This window comes from Orycteropus afer, unplaced genomic scaffold, assembly GCF_000298275.1.
Source record: "Orycteropus afer afer isolate SDZICR_OR568_19922 unplaced genomic scaffold, OryAfe1.0 scaffold00006, whole genome shotgun sequence".
Lineage (NCBI taxonomy): Eukaryota > Metazoa > Chordata > Mammalia > Tubulidentata > Orycteropodidae > Orycteropus > Orycteropus afer.
Window position 1 is genome coordinate 26,019,845 of NW_006921593.1, and position 15,499 is coordinate 26,035,343.

The following is a 15,499-nucleotide window of genomic DNA, read 5'->3' on the forward strand; positions in this document are numbered from 1 at the left end:
CCACACCCATTGCCGTGGAGTCCATTCTGACCCACAGCGCCCCTACAGGACAGAGTGGAACTGCCCCACAGGGTCTCCAAGGCTGTCAATCTTCACAAAAGCAAAGCCCAAACCACACCCACTGCCATCAAATTGATTCTACTCACAGCGCCCCTAGAGGACAGAGTAGAACTGCCCCAGTGGGTTTCCAAGGCTGTCAGTCTTCACGGGAGCTGATCACCAGGTCTTTTCTCCCTCGGAGCAGCTTGCAGGTTAGAACTACTGTCTTTAGGTTAGCAGCTGAGAACTTAATCACTGTGCCACCAGGGTTCCCTGAACATGAATCTAAGCCCTATGTAAGCGTGACATACTTATCACTCTTCGGTGCTGTAACCCTGGACGTATGTGCCTAAGGAGGTGTGTGAGGAGAAGCTGAGGCATGGCTAGAAGTCTCGTCGGCTGCAAGAAGGAAACTGAAAAAAGGAGTCTGGGAGTTGGCAGGGGCTGACGGGAGTCCTTGAGGTACTAACTCCCTCCACATTTTCTTTTTTTCCCTCCAAATGATCAGCCACTTGACCACATCTTATCTGTAGAAGGTTCCATCTTTAACTGCCTGACCTGGGAAGGTTCTGTCACCCCGGCCATGCTGGCCCTGTAAGAAGAGTCCTGTCACACTGAGGTCAAGTGAGGGGCAGCGTCCCACCCTCACCTGCTTGTCCCCAGCACCCCTCCCCCCCACCTGCCACTGTTGTTGTTGTTGTTGTTGTTATGTGCCGTCGAGTCGGCCCCGACTCATAGCAACCCCTCCTTGGGTTTCCGAGGTGGTATCACTACAGAAGTAGGATTCCCCAACCTTCCTTCCGAGGAGTGGCTGGTGGGTTTGAACCGCCAGCCTTCTGGTTAGCAGTCAAGTGCTTTAGCCACTATGCTACCCACTACACTTACTTTTTGGAAATTTTGTCCTCTTCACTGTCTGCACTGTCTGCGGCGAATGCTTTGACCTCAAAGTCGACCCCACAGCACTGCAGGGACAAGAGAAAAGATGGGGCTGCAGTCAGTGGTTCCCTGCCAGCAAAGGCTCGAGGGAGCAGGACGGAGGTTCAAACCTTGGGGTGGGGCTGTTAGGCTTAACCATCTCTCTTTAACACTATCCTTTTCAGAGTTCCATCACTGAAAGAGATTCTGCAGTGGACTGACAATGAAATGGTGATGTCAGCATGAGGAGAGGGCCTAGGGTCAAAGCTCCCAGCAAAGGGCCTCAGCCTGGTGACACGAACCCCACAGGAGCCACACAGTGTGACCTGCCACTGGCCCTCTCCTCCCACCATCTTCCCCAGCGTCCAGTCCCCTCCACACCACACGTAGTTGTCCTCCAATGACACCCTTCATGGGCAATTTACTGACCTCCCACTGCCCACAGCAGGGGCGACAGACCCTCACAGGGTGGCAGGAGGAGGGGAGATGGACAAGCCTCCATGAGGACCCCTGCTGGGGTGCCAGCGCCCTGACCCCTGTGCACAGCTGCTGCACGGGGCAGTAAGGGGGGACCTAGTGCTGGGGCTCCCCCAGGTTAAAAAACTAAAAATGGAACTTGGAGTGAAATATCTTGATTTTTTTAAATGAGCCAAACGACAATTTAAGCATGTGTCCAACAAAGGCACCTGTGGGCCGTCTCCCGCCCTCAGCCCAGGGTGCACACTCCTCAGCCCTGAGCACCAAGCCCCCACCACCTCCTTGGTGACACACAGAGGGACAACAGGAGGCACGGCCCTGCCCATCATTGACTGACTAGAAGCGTCATCGGCAAAAGTCCATAAAAGCGTCCGTGTAAACAGGATCAGAGAAGACGTAGTTTTGTGTGGAATGCCATGGACTAGCAGCAGTTACAAAATCTAGACAGAAATTAAACACACATCACCACCCACCATCACGCTGGCACCATTTAGCACACTGCACCTCTGCTCTGCTCACTCACCTTGCTTCCACCCTCCCCCAACACTGTTTGTTCCAGGATATTCCAATATGTTCCGGTACGTTCCGGGCAACCCTGCTCCCTGAAAGTGCCATGCCCTGTATTCTACTCTGGGCATGTGCTATTCCTTCTACCTGAAACACTTGTCCCCTTTGTCCCCATTTGACAAATGAAATCATGATCCTTTAAAAACCAATGGCTTCCAGCTCAGAAGAGAAACCAAGTCCATACAGTGGCCTCCAAGGTGCTCCTGGCGGCGCCTCCCCACACCACTGTGGCCTCAGCTTCTGCCAGTCAGCCCTTGTTCCTCCCAGTCAAGCTACCCGCTTCCTTGCCACCCCGAACATGCCAAGCATAGCACTGGTGTTCCCTCTGCCCCGAGGCGCTCCCCAAGAAGACCACAGCCTTCACCCTCTTTCTGTGGGTCTCTACTGTATCCTGGCATGAGAGAGACCTTCCTGAAGAAACCCACCAGGGATCCCTTGCCCCTCCCGTGCCTTTGTTCCTTAGAGCGCCCGCGAGCATCTGCTGTGCGATGTTTCCCTTGTTTATCTGTTGCTCTGTGTTAGCATGTGAGTCCCTGACGGTGGGAGTCTACTTCACCAGGTGAGTCCTGGTCAAGACGTAGAAAGACAAGTGGTGGATTCACGATGGCTTCTCTTCCATGAACGTTTGAAATTCTCTTTGATAAGAAACACTTTTTACAAAGTTGAAGGAAGGAAGGAGTCTCTAACTAACCTTTCCCACATCTTGTGGGGCTGGCTGCAGCATGACTGAGCAGGGCAGATGGTCAGGAAACTGTGGGAAGAAAGGAAAAAAATCATGTCATTCAGAGGGGTTACTCCACGTGTCCCATGCAGCCATTGCAATTGAAAAATGTCGATGAACTAGCAAAAGAAAAACGTCCCACAACGCCCACAGTCATGTTAACATCACCTTCCAAAACTTGTGCTGGTTTAATCACCCCACCATCTTAACCCTCTTCAGAGAAGCCAGGGTGGTGCAGTGGTTAAAGTGCTCAGCTGCTAACTGAAAGGTCAACGTTTCAAACCCCCAGCCGCTCCATGGGAGAAAGATGAGGCAGTCTGCTTACACAGAGATGACAGCCTTGGAAACCCTATGAGGCTGTTCTACTCTGTCTTATAGGGTTGTATGACTCAGGACTGACTAGATGGCAGTGGGTTTGGCTTGGCCTTTGCTTCTGTAAAGATGACTTGGAAACCCCATGGGGCAGTTCCACGCTGTCCTCTAGGGGCGCTGTGAGTCAGAATCACCTCAATGGCAGTGAGTGTAGTTTGGGTCTTGCTACTGTAAAGATTGACAGCCTTTAGAGACTCTATGGGGCAGTTCGACTCTGCCCTCTAGGGGCGCTGTGAGTCAGAATCAATTCAACGGCAGTGGGTTAGTTCCACTTTGTCCTACAGGGGCTATATGGGTCAGAATCGACTCAGTGGCAGTGGGTTTGGTTTGGGCTTTGCTTCTGTAAAGATTGACAGCCTTGGAGACCCTGTGGGCAGTTCCACTCTGTCCTCTAGGGTCACTGTGAGTTGGGACCAACTCAACAAGCAGTGGGTTTGGTTTTGTTTTTGGTGATCCTCTTCAGAGTGGGTCTGAACATTTTTCCACATCTCCACCATCGCCTTTAGGGCTTCTAGAACATCACATCACCTTCCACTTAGCCCGTCCTCTTTGCTGCCTGTTGCTGTTAGGTCCCGTCAAGTTGGTTCTGACTCACAATGACGCCATGTACAACAGAAGGAAACAACCCTCGGTCCTGTGCCACCCTCACGATTGTTGCTGTGTCTGAGGCCCGTGTTGGAGACACTGTGTCAGTCTGTCTCATTGAGGGTCTTCCTCTTTTCCAGTGATCCTCTACTTTAACAAGTATGATGGCTTCTCCAGGGACTGGTTCCTCCTGATCACATGTCCAAAGTACGAGACACAGCCTTGCCATCCTTGCTTCTGAGAGCATTCTGGCCGCATTTCTGCCAAGACAGATTCATTCTTCTGGAAGTCCACTGTACATCCAATATTCTTCGCCAACACCAAAATTCAACTGCATCAATTAGATGGTTTTTACTTTTTAGCCATTTTAGACAATGCTGCAATGACTTTCTTTCTTCATACACCTTTGCACCCATTGGTCCAACTTATCCCATAGGATAAATTCCTAGAAATGGCAATGTCAGGTCAAAAGCAAGGTTTTCGGTTAATACTGACATGTTGTATCCAAAAGGCTACACCAGGTTACATCCCTAACACTAGTGCATGGGGTTCCAGGACTGGGTAACTTTTTTCTTTTTGCTTTCAAGATGACTTTTCTTCTCCCTTCCAGTAGAACAACTTATCCTTTTGTTTAACTCTACAGGCAGCTGCCAGTCACTGTTGAGTTGGCTCCCACTCATGGGGACCTTCTGGATCACAGAGCAAAGCACTGCCTGGTCCTGTGCAGACACAAAGAAGTAGCATCTCTTTCATGTCCCTAGTAACCACCGCAAAGCTCCCTCTTCTGGTTCTTTTCGCAACATTAATTTTCAGGAACATAACTTTTGTTATTGTTGTTGTTAGTTCTGATTCATGGAGACCCCATGTGTGCAGAGGAGAACTGTTAGGCAGGAAGGTAGGACTGGAGGGCCGCCCCTGGGGCAGGCCTGAAGGGAGGAGAAAAGGGAGAGAGGCAGAATATTAATGAGCAAACACCTGTAACCACTCTCAACTGCCTGTGAGATTTGGCCAATTAAAATTAAGCAGAACCACAGACGTGGAATATTTAAGGAGGTTAATAAACTAACACCTGCAACTGCCCGTAACCACCTGTGAGATTTGGCTAATTAATCAGGGTCACAGGACCCTGACTCAAGAGGCCCAGCCCCACCTTAAGAATGCCCCTTTCAGGAAGTATAAAAACTAGTAAGTGAGGCAGTTTGGCATCTTTCCCATTCCATGGGAAAGACCCTTCTCCATTTTTCTGGAGATACCCCTTGCTTTTAATGGCCCTCCCCACTCATGGAGAGAGGTCCATTTCCCCTATGGAAACATAGTTTGCTTTCAATAAAGGCTTGTGTGCTTGAGCGACCGGCACTTGGTTGAGTTTGCCAAGCCGCTGCTGACCACCACCGTTTGCTCATGGATCTCCTGGGACTGCCTGCCTACAGATCGCTTGCTCGCAGAGATTCTTCCTACCAATAGGGTGAGGACCAGGAAGAGGGCTTCTTCGTCCAGATAACAGAACTGCTCCATAGGGTTTCTAATGCTGTGACCTTTTGGAAGTAGATTTCCAGGCCTGTCTTCTGAGATGCCTTTGGGTGGGTTCAAAGTGCCCAACTTTCTGCTAGTAGTTCAGTATTTAACATCTGCACCACCCAGGAACTCCATAAAGTTTGGAGGAGTGTATAATTTTAAGACAAAAAAAATACTAATACAGAGAGTAGCAGTAGCTTTCCCTACATGGAGTTCACGTGCAAGACTTCTGAGTGCATGCGTTCTGGCATGCTTGGCAGCCAGGTTCCACCAGGCAAAACGAAGTGATTGACCAACCCTGGTCCTCTGAGTGTGGCACTAAGGGTACTTCAGGGCACCCTTTCCTGTCCAGAGCTCCTCAGAGCCAACTGAGAGGATGTTTGCCTGCATTCTTTTTATAGTTGAGTAAGCAAAGGAATAACACATGCGCGTATAATTAGGTGGTCGGATGAAGGAAAATATTTAAACAGTGGGTTGAAATGGCGCCTTCAAAGGCTGAGAGGCTATTTTCAAGGACTTAAAAAAAGACAATCACAGACCATGCAATCTAGAATTTCCTTCAAGGGTGCAATTTAAAGGCCCACAAATGTGAAGTGATTACCCCATCCCCTTTCTTCTGCTCTGGTTCACATTATAAGGGGCTGTGGGCCAGGGAAGAGGGGCTGGAGAGGTGGAGGGGCAGACAGAGGAGTGCAGACCCACCGTGAGCAGAAAGGGGTAGGTGTTGGCCCCCAGCTTCTTGAGCAGACTCTCCTGCAGTTTCGTGGGAGCACTTGCAGCCCCCACAGGAGGGTACACCTGGACCCGAGAGAAATACAGGTCCCTGCGGAAGGTTAGGCCAATCACGTCGATGTCTTCCTGGCCATAGCGGAAGGCACAGGTCAGAGAGACGAAAACTGGGAAGAAGACAAGAGAAGGTTGAGCTTTGAAACGTCAGGCTTCCCTCCTCATCTGTTGTCATGGTGCAAGTTGGGGCTAGACTGAGTGTGCAGACGGTCTATCTGCTCACACCCTGAGTCAGGGGCTTCCAATCTTTAGCTTCTGGAAAAGATGGGCTTCGAGAGGACCATACTACCAAGCTGGGTTACACATTTTCCAAAGTCAGCACCTCTCTTAGGGTTTGTGTTAATTCCTCTGAAGGGGTGCATCAGTGGGGTGGGAAACATTTTCCTTCTAACCACATTATTTGGCCAGGCTGATGGACATCTGTGGACAGAGAACATGATCCCCACTCCTTGCTGCATTGTTTCCTCCACTCTACCCTACCTTCTCTTGGTCCACCAGCTGAAGAATTTGGAGGAGGCTCTGGAAGAGTGCTGGGTTCTAGAGGGCAGGCTTTCTAGATGGAGTTGAGGGGGAAGGTAAGAAGTGGAGGGACATACTCCTTGGGAGCAAAATAAACTAGACCAGAGCTGGACACAGGCTTAAGAGTGGAGCTAGGTTGGGCTTGGGAGTCCCTGGTGCTGTAAATTGTTAATGTGTTCGCTGCTAACTCACAGGTCGGGGGTTCGAGTCCCCTCAGAGGTGCCTCAGAAGAAAGCCCTAGCAACCTACTTCTGAAACACCAGCCGTGAAAACCCTACTCTGACACACACAGGGTATCAAGAGTCACAGTCGACTTGAGGGCAACTGGTTTGCTTTGGTTTATCCTCAACGATGTAAATCTAATGACATGAAGCACATTATCTGTGGACATGAAGCGTATCGGAAATGGCCCCTCCAAGTACATGGTGGCTGTTGGTTGAGGATTTCATGTCTGTATCTTCCCCACACCCCAGAGCTCAGAAGAATCCACTGTCACCTGCCACACCTTGGCCCATGTAAGAAAGAGGAAGGTGCTGGAAGACCTGGCTTTCTGGCTGTCCTCACTAGGAGTGGCTCCTAAGAGGAAGTGCCTTCCTAGCCAGGGGCAGGGATGCCAGGGCTCAAACAACCTGCTCCCCAGTGTGAGAGAGCAGCAATTTCTGAGTGGGGAACCATAGAGGGGGTGTCTTCCACCCCACTTCTGCCCTGAACTCCTCAGAGCTGATGTCCCACACGTGACATTTACCCTTGGGCATTTCTAGGGCTATGAACAATTCCTTGTGGTTGCTGGTAGCAACCACTCAAAAAAGCATCTTTTGAATGGGACTGAGTCATAGTGACGTTCTCATCAGAATGACTTGAGTCAGTGATGATTTATTTCCTTTATGTAACTTTCATTGGTAATAAATGGCTTGCCACACACATCAAAACCACCAGCAATATCCAGCATGTTGTGACGCAGGGGTGCAGAACCACTGCAGTAAACATCAAAGCACACTCTCCTTTTCACTTCCCCTGACTCCCAGCAGGCTCAGGAGACCTCCTTTTGGATTTTGCCCCAGTGGGGGACTGTGTAACACAGAGCCAAGGACACTGGCTCTCACTGGTGACTCATCAGGTACTTCTCTGAGTCTTCGCTTCCTGGTGTGAAAAATGGACAGTGAGCTCTGAGTGAACAGGACCGGGCGGTGAGCCTTCTCTGGGGATGCAGGTGGACGTGCAAGAAGACGTCAGCTGCCCTCCCTTCTCTCTGCACCAGGAGCTTCTCCTTCTAAAGCCTCGTCCCAGGGCCCGCTGTCACCAGAGGTACCACATCGGACAAGAAGCCACACCTCACCTTTCTTTCCCTGGAGGAGCTCGGGATCGACCAACACGACTCCATCTAAACCAGAAGAGGGAGAACGATGAGGGCAGCAGATCAGAGCGACCAGCTGCCTCCCGAAGACACTGTAAATATTTTAGTCACACACACAATCCATGTTCATTATGGAAAAATTAGAAAGTCAAGTTAAGCGAAGAGAAAACAAAGTCACCCTAATTTCCACTCCCCACAGACAGTCATTGTCAAGACATCGGTGCAGAATTTCCCCCCAGATGTATACACACTTAATGATATGAATGTGTTATATCCCAAAAACGAGATCCCGCTACCCACGCTGCTCAGGATTGTGAACGCTCAACTGTATATCGCCAGGAGTCTCTGGGTAGTGCAGGCGTGCCATGCGTGTGGCTGCCAACCAAAAGGCTGGGGGTTCTCGTCTACCCAGAGGTGTCCTGGAAGAAAGGACTGGTGACTTACTTCCAAAACATCAGCCACTGGAAATCCTACGGAGCCTAGGTCTATTCTGACACACGTGGCACTGCCATGAATCAGGGCTGACCAGAGGGTGACTGGCATATATTGCAAATAAATGTATATAAATATATATACACATATGCACATATGTATGCACACACATATAAATATGTATGTGTGTATATAATAATATATACTAATCAGTTTAAGAAGGAGCTCTGGTGGTGCAATGGTTAAAGCATTCAATTGCTAACCAAAAGCTTGGTTGTTTGAACCCACCAGCCACCCTGTGGGAGAAAGATGAGGCAGTCTGCTTTCGTAAAGATTGACAGCCTTGGAAACCCTATGGGAAAGTTTGGCTCTGTCCTCTAGGGGCGCCCCAGCACAGGGTTTTATTTTTTTAATGGCTGCCGATCACTCCATTGCATGGATTATTTAATCTCTCATTGTTAAGGAGCTCTGGTAGCCTAGTGCCTAAGGGACTTGACTCCTAACCAGAAGGCTGGCAGTTCAAACCCACCAGCCACTCCTTGGAAGGAAGATGGGGCAATCTACTTCCATAATGTTACTGCCTCGGAAACCCAAGGAGGGGTTGCTATGAGTCAGGTCCGACTCGACGGCACATAACAACAACAACAACCCATTGTTAAGGAACTTCAGATGTTTCCAATTTTTCCAAATTGCAAATTAATTTCAAATTAACATTCGGTGAACATCCTTGTAAAGAGATCTTTACATCTCTCTGTTGTTTCTTTTAATTTTATTGCAGTAAAATATGTATAACGTAAAATTGGCCGTTTCACTTCACATAACGTGGGGCCATTTCACGTTTTTATGCACACCATTCGGTGACATTGATTACACTCACAATGTGTGCAACCGTCACCATGTCTATTTCCAAAACCTTTGCGTCACCCCAAAAACAAACTCATACCCATTAAGCAATAAAGATCCATGGGACTTAAAAAGCAAATTAGTGAGTTGGATTTGGCTTGGATAACATGCTGCCAAGTGACTTTCCAGAAGGGGCTTGGCTAAGGGCCACCCTCATCCTCAGCGCCTGCGAGAGCCTGGTTCTCCACACTTTTTCTTATTTAACTTGTTACGTTAGATAATTATAGGCTCGCTGGAAGTGGCAAGCAGAGTACAGAGAAGGGCCTTGCAGGCTTCGCCCGGTTTCTTCCGATGGTTACATTTTACATAATTACAGTACAGTACCAAAGGAGGAAGGGACAGTAGTACACTGCGTGTAGTTCTTTGTCGTGGTGTGGCATTGTGTAGACACAGGATTAGTCCACCGCCACCACCAGGCTGTCCGTCGGGCACCCTCTGTGGTCACACCCGCCTCCCTCCTCCCCACTGTCCCTAGCCCCTGGTGACCAGTGACCTGCTTTCCACCTCCCTCATGTCATCTTGAGGATGCTCTGTAAATAGATCCTGCAGGGAGTGACCTCCACGTTGGCGGTTACTGCTCACCTTCGTGCCCGAGACCCTGAAGTGTTGGTGTAGCAGCAGCTCACTCCTTTTGCTTGCTGAGTAGTACTTCATGGTGGGTCACTGGCAAAAGTTGTGCCTTCTGTGCAGAAGATCTGATGGCGCAGTGGTCAAGGCATTTGGCTGCTAACCAGAAGCCTGGCATTTCCAACCCACCAGCTGCTCCACGGGATCCAGGAAGACTGACAGCCTTGCGAGCCCCAAGGGGCAGTTCTACCCTGTGCTGTAGGGATGCTATGAGTTGGGATCAGCTCAGTGGTGGTGGGTTTGGGTTTTCTGCTTGGTGCAGGAAATCTGGGTTTGATTCCCGCCCAGTACACTTCACGTGCAACCACCAGCCATCTGTCAGTGGTGGTTGCCATGACGCTGGTGGTTAAGGTATTTGGCTGCTAACCTAAAGGTCTATAGTTTGAACCAACCAGCTGCTCCACAGAAGAAAGATGGGGCAGTTGGCTTCCGTAAAGACTTCCAGCCTTGAAAACCCAACAGGCGTCACTGTGGGTCGGAATCAACTCGATGGCAGTTGAGTTTTCGTTTTTTGAAGATGATGAACAGGCTTCGGAAAAACTTCCAAACTAAGATGGAAACTCAGGCAACAATAATCCTGCCATGGTCCTATCTGTAGTCACTCAGGGGATGGGGCGGGACTAGCATTTTGTCCCGGGGTCGCCGGGAGTCAGGCGCCTACCTGGCTGCCACCACCAACGTCACGGCAGGGCTCACACTGCTGGCTTAGCCTCTGCCCTTCGAGGGATATTCCGGTTGTTTTCTGCTTGAGGCTGTTACAAAGCAAGCTGCTGTAAACACGTGTGTCAAGTTTACTGTGGTCGTGTTTCCATTTCCCTGGGGTAAACACCCCAAGTGCACGTTCAGTGTTTGAAGAAACTGCCGGGCTCTTTTCTCGAATGGCTGCACCGTTTTCCATCCCCAGACACAACGCATGATGGACCGAGTTTCTCTGTGTCTTCACCAGCATTAGGTGGTGTCGCTATTTTAAAAGCCAACGTGGAGGTCACTCCCTGCAGGATCTATTTACAGAGCATCCTCAAGATGACATGAGGGAGGTGGAAAGCAGGTCACTGGTCACCAGGGGCTAGGGACAGTGGGGAGGAGGGAGGCGGGTGTGACCACAGAGGGTGCCCGACGGACAGCCTGGTGGTGGCGGTGGACTAATCCTGTGTCTACACAATGCCACACCACGACAAAGAACTACACGCAGTGTACTACTGTCCCTTCCTCCTTTGGTACTGTACTGTAATTATGTAAAATGTAACCATCGGAAGAAACCGGGCGAAGCCTGCAAGGCCCTTCTCTGTACTCTGCTTGCCACTTCCAGCGAGCCTATAATTATCTAACGTAACAAGTTAAATAAGAAAAAGTGTGGAGAACCAGGCTCTTGCAGGCGCTGAGGATGAGGGTGGCCCTTAGCCAAGCCCCTTCTGGAAAGTCACTTGGCAGCATGTTATCCAAGCCAAATCCAACTCACTAATTTGCTTTTTAAAACTCATGGATCTTTATTGCTTAATGGATATGAGTTTGTTTTTGGGGTGACGCAAAGGTTTTGGAAATAGACATGGTGACGGTTGCACACATTTTGAGTGTAATCAATGTCACCGAATGGTGCACATAAAAACGTGAAATGGTCCCATGTTATGTGAAGTGAAACGGCCAATTTTATGTTATACATATTTTACTGGAATAAAATTAAAAGAAACAACGGAGAGATGTAAAGATCTGTCTACAAGGATCTGTCCACATGGATGTTAATTACAATGTGGAAAAGTTGGAAGCATCTTCATTGCAGCCATCCTGCCACACGGCTCTTGCTACCTCGTTGGGTCTTGACTGTACCCTCCTGATGTCTAACAATGCTGAACATCTCTTCACGTGCTTCTCTGCTGTCTGTAACCCTCGTGGGTGAACTGCCTCTTCATGCCTCTTGCTCATCTGCTCCCTGGACTGTTGGTTTGATTATACCGCTGCCCTTCTCTGTACACTGTTATCCCTGTCACTCTAGGACTGTGCATGTCGTAGTACTGACCTTTCTTGCCTTGAACTCCTGCGTCCCTCCCAGTATGTTCCTTGGCCTTGACCTTGTGCTGGCCTCCCCCTTATTGTAATTGCCTTTCCCTTCACCTAACTTGGTATGTGTTTAGTTAGTGATTTACCTGACCTTCCCTTCTCATGCCTGGTAAGAACACATCTTTCTGTGTGGAAATCTTTTCCTGACCTTTATGATAGCGGCCTCATGCAATAGTTGTCCTCTTACTGTTGAGTTTTGTGAGTTCTTTATGTCCCTAGATACCAATCCTTTGTCTCTTGACCCTCTTTAAAATAATTCCACGCCACCAGCAGCCTCTCAGGGATGCTCTAATTTGCATTTCCTTGATTAGATTATTGTGAGGCAATCTTTTTCAAGTACAAAGCTAACAGCCACTGGTCTAATGAGCTACAACAACAACAATAACAAACTGCCATTCAAGTTTCACTCCAGACTCAACTTACCCACAGGTTCTACTTGGGTGACTTGATCTAGGTAGTCTCTCTTCCCCAGGTAGATAGTCACCTATGGGGAGAAGAGGTGTGACTTCTAGATGATCCAACAACTCTACGCTAAATAATTCACGTTAAAAATCAGCACAGCTCAAATATCTTGGTTAGTCTCGTGGAGAGGAGCCACCTGGCTCTGCAGCTGGTCGACCCTATCCCCGTGCTCCACTCAGTTGTGTGTGGCGACAGTAGATTCCACAAGGAGTGCTCCATCCTGAGCCTCACATATCCCGGATTACTAGTTCCCTTACCTCTTCCCTGCCCCTCAGGAATTCTTCCTTCCCTTTTGGATGGTCAGGAGCTCCCTGCTTTTCCCACCTTTTCCCATGGAGCGCAGGGTTCATATCACCCAAGGAAACACGTCAAATTAACTAATAATCCCATTAGTGGAACATTTATTTGCCTGTCAGCGTGTTGTACTGTGGTAGCTTGTGTGTTGCTGGGATGCTAAAGGCTATGACACTGGTATTCAGATACCAGCTGGGTCACCCATGGTGCACAGGTTTCAGCGGAGCTTCCAGACTAAGACAGACTGGGAAGAAGGATGTGGAAGTCTGTTATTGAAAAGATTGGCCAGTGAAAACCTTATGAATAGCAGGGGAACAATGTTTGACATAGTGTTGGAAGATGAGCCTCTCAGGTTGGAAGGCACTCAAAACACAACAGGGCAAGAGCTGCTTCCTCAAAGTAGTGTCGACCTCAATGACATGGACAGAGTAAAGCTTTCAGGACCTTCATTTGTTGATGGGCCATGACTCAAAATGAGAAGAAACAGCTGCAAGTATCCATTAATCACTAGAACATGGAATGTATGAACTATGAACCCAGGAAATCTGGAACTCATCAAAAATGGAATGGAACTCATAAAGATCAATATCATAGGCATTAGTGAGCTGAAATGGACTAACGCTGGCCATTTGGAACCTGGCAACCTGGCATTCCTGACTATGCCAGGAATGACAGATTGAAGAGGAATAATGTCACATTCATAGTAAAAAAGAACATTTCAAGATCTGCCCTGAAGTACAATGCTGTCTGTGATAGGATAATATCCATGTGCCTACGAGGAAGACCAGTTAATACAACTATTATTTAAATTTATGCACCAACCACTAATGCCAAAGATGAAGAACTGAAGTTTTTACCGACTTCTGCAGTCTGAAACTGATGAAATGCAATCGAGATGCATTGATAATTACTGGCGATTGGATGCGAAAATTGGGCACAAAGGAGCTGGGAAACATGGACATGGTGACAGAAAGGCGGAAAGGATGGCAGGTTTTTTGCAAGACCAATGACTTATTCATTGCAAATACCTTTTCAACAACATCAAGGGCCACCATACACATGGAAATCAGAACAAGGCCAGGGGCCTACTGTAGAACAAATCACCAATTGCTCATATGCAAGTTCAACTTGAAGTTGAAGAAAATTAAAGCAAGTCCGTAACCGCAAAATAACACCTTGAGTATGTTGTTGTTGTTGTGAGGTGCCATTGAGTCAGCTCCCACTCACAGTGACCCCACGTACAACAGAAGGAAACACTGCCTGGTTCTGTGCCATCCTCACAATGCTTGCTGTACCTGAGCCCATCACTGCAGCCACTGTGTCAATCCATCCCATTGAGGGTCTTCCCCTTTTCACTGACCCTCCTCAAGCACAATATCCTTCTCAGGGAATGGTCCCATCTGACAACATGATCAATGTAGGTGAGATGAAGTCGGGCCATTCTTCCTTCTAAAGAACATTCTGGCTGCACTTCTTCCAGGACAGGTTTGTTCATTCTTCTGGCTGATGTTGTTGTTGTTACGTGCCGTCGAGTCAGACCCGACTCATAGAGACCCCTCCTTGGGTTTCCGAGGCGGTATCACTACAGAAGTAGATTGCCCAACCTTCCTTCCAAGGAGTGGCTGGTGGGTTTGAACTATCAGCCTTCTGGTTAGCAGTCAAGTGCCTTAGGCACTACACTACCGCAGTCCATGGTATTTCAGTATTCTTCATCAACACCACAATTCAAAGGCATCAACTCTTCTTCGGTCTTCTTTACTCATTGTCCAGCTTTCACATGCACACAAGAGACTTAAAATATCATGGTTTGGGTTAGGCGCCCCTTAGTCTTCAAAGTGATACCTTTGCCTCTTAACACTTTGCAGCAGATTCACCCAGTTCAACACGAAGTCTGCTTTCCTGACTGCTGCTTCCATGGGTATTGACTATGGATCCAAGTAAAATGAAATCCCTGACAACTTCCATTTTTTTCCTCCATTTATCATGATGTTGCTTATTGGTCCAGTTGTGAGAATTTTAGTTTTCTCTGTGTTGAGGTATAATCTATACTGAAGGCTATATTCTTTGATCTTCATCAGTAAGTGCTTCAAGTCATCTTCACTTTCAGCAAGCAATGTTGTGTCGTCTGCATATTGCAGATGGTTAATGAGTCTTCTTCCAATCTTGATGCCGTGTTCTTCTTCACATAATCCAGCTTCCAGGATTATTTGCTTAGTATACAGATTGAGTAAGTATGGTGAAAGGATATAACCCTAACACACACCCTTCCTGATTTCAAACCATTTAGTATTTCCTTGTTCTATTCAAATGACTGCCTCTTGGTCTATGTACAGGTCCCTAGAGAGCACAATTAAGTGTTCTGGAATTCCCATTCTTTGCAATGTTATCCATAATCTGTCATGATCCACACAGTCAAATACCTTTGCATAGTCAAAACAACATAGGTAAATATTTTTCTGGTATTCTTTGCTTTCAGCCAAGATCCATCTGACATCAGCAATTATATCTCTCCTTCCACATCCTCTTTTGAATCCCACTTGCATTTCTGGAAGTTCCCTGTCATTATATTGCTACAACCACTTTTGAATTATCTTTAGCAAAATTTTACTTGGGTGTGCTATTAATGATGTGGTTTGATAATCTGCACATTCTTTTTTTATCACTTTTCTTTGGAATGGGCACAAATATGGTTCTCTTCCAGCTACTTGGCCAGGCAGCTGTCTTCCAAATTTCTTGGCATAAACAAGTAAGCACCTCCATCCATGAAACCTCAATGGATATTCCATTAACTCCTGGAGCCTTGTGTTTTGCCAATTCCTTCAGTGCAGCTTGGACTTCTTCCTTCAATACCATCTATCCTTGATCATCTGCCACTT

The 15,499-nt window shown here is 48.0% G+C and overlaps 1 protein-coding gene across 1 annotated transcript in view; it reads right to left on the reverse strand.

Moving 5' to 3' along the window:
- Positions 1 to 15,499, reverse strand: part of SAG (S-antigen visual arrestin) — a 39,729-nt gene that overhangs the window by 22,175 nt on the left and 2,055 nt on the right. The window contains exons 2-6 of the mRNA XM_042781322.1: positions 12,291 to 12,351; positions 7,833 to 7,877; positions 5,894 to 6,087; positions 2,690 to 2,749; positions 925 to 1,001 (exon numbers count right to left, since the gene is read on the reverse strand). Of these exons, the coding sequence (XP_042637256.1) occupies positions 925 to 1,001; positions 2,690 to 2,749; positions 5,894 to 6,087; positions 7,833 to 7,877; positions 12,291 to 12,351 (437 nt within the window). The remainder of the gene's footprint in view (positions 1 to 924; positions 1,002 to 2,689; positions 2,750 to 5,893; positions 6,088 to 7,832; positions 7,878 to 12,290; positions 12,352 to 15,499) is intronic.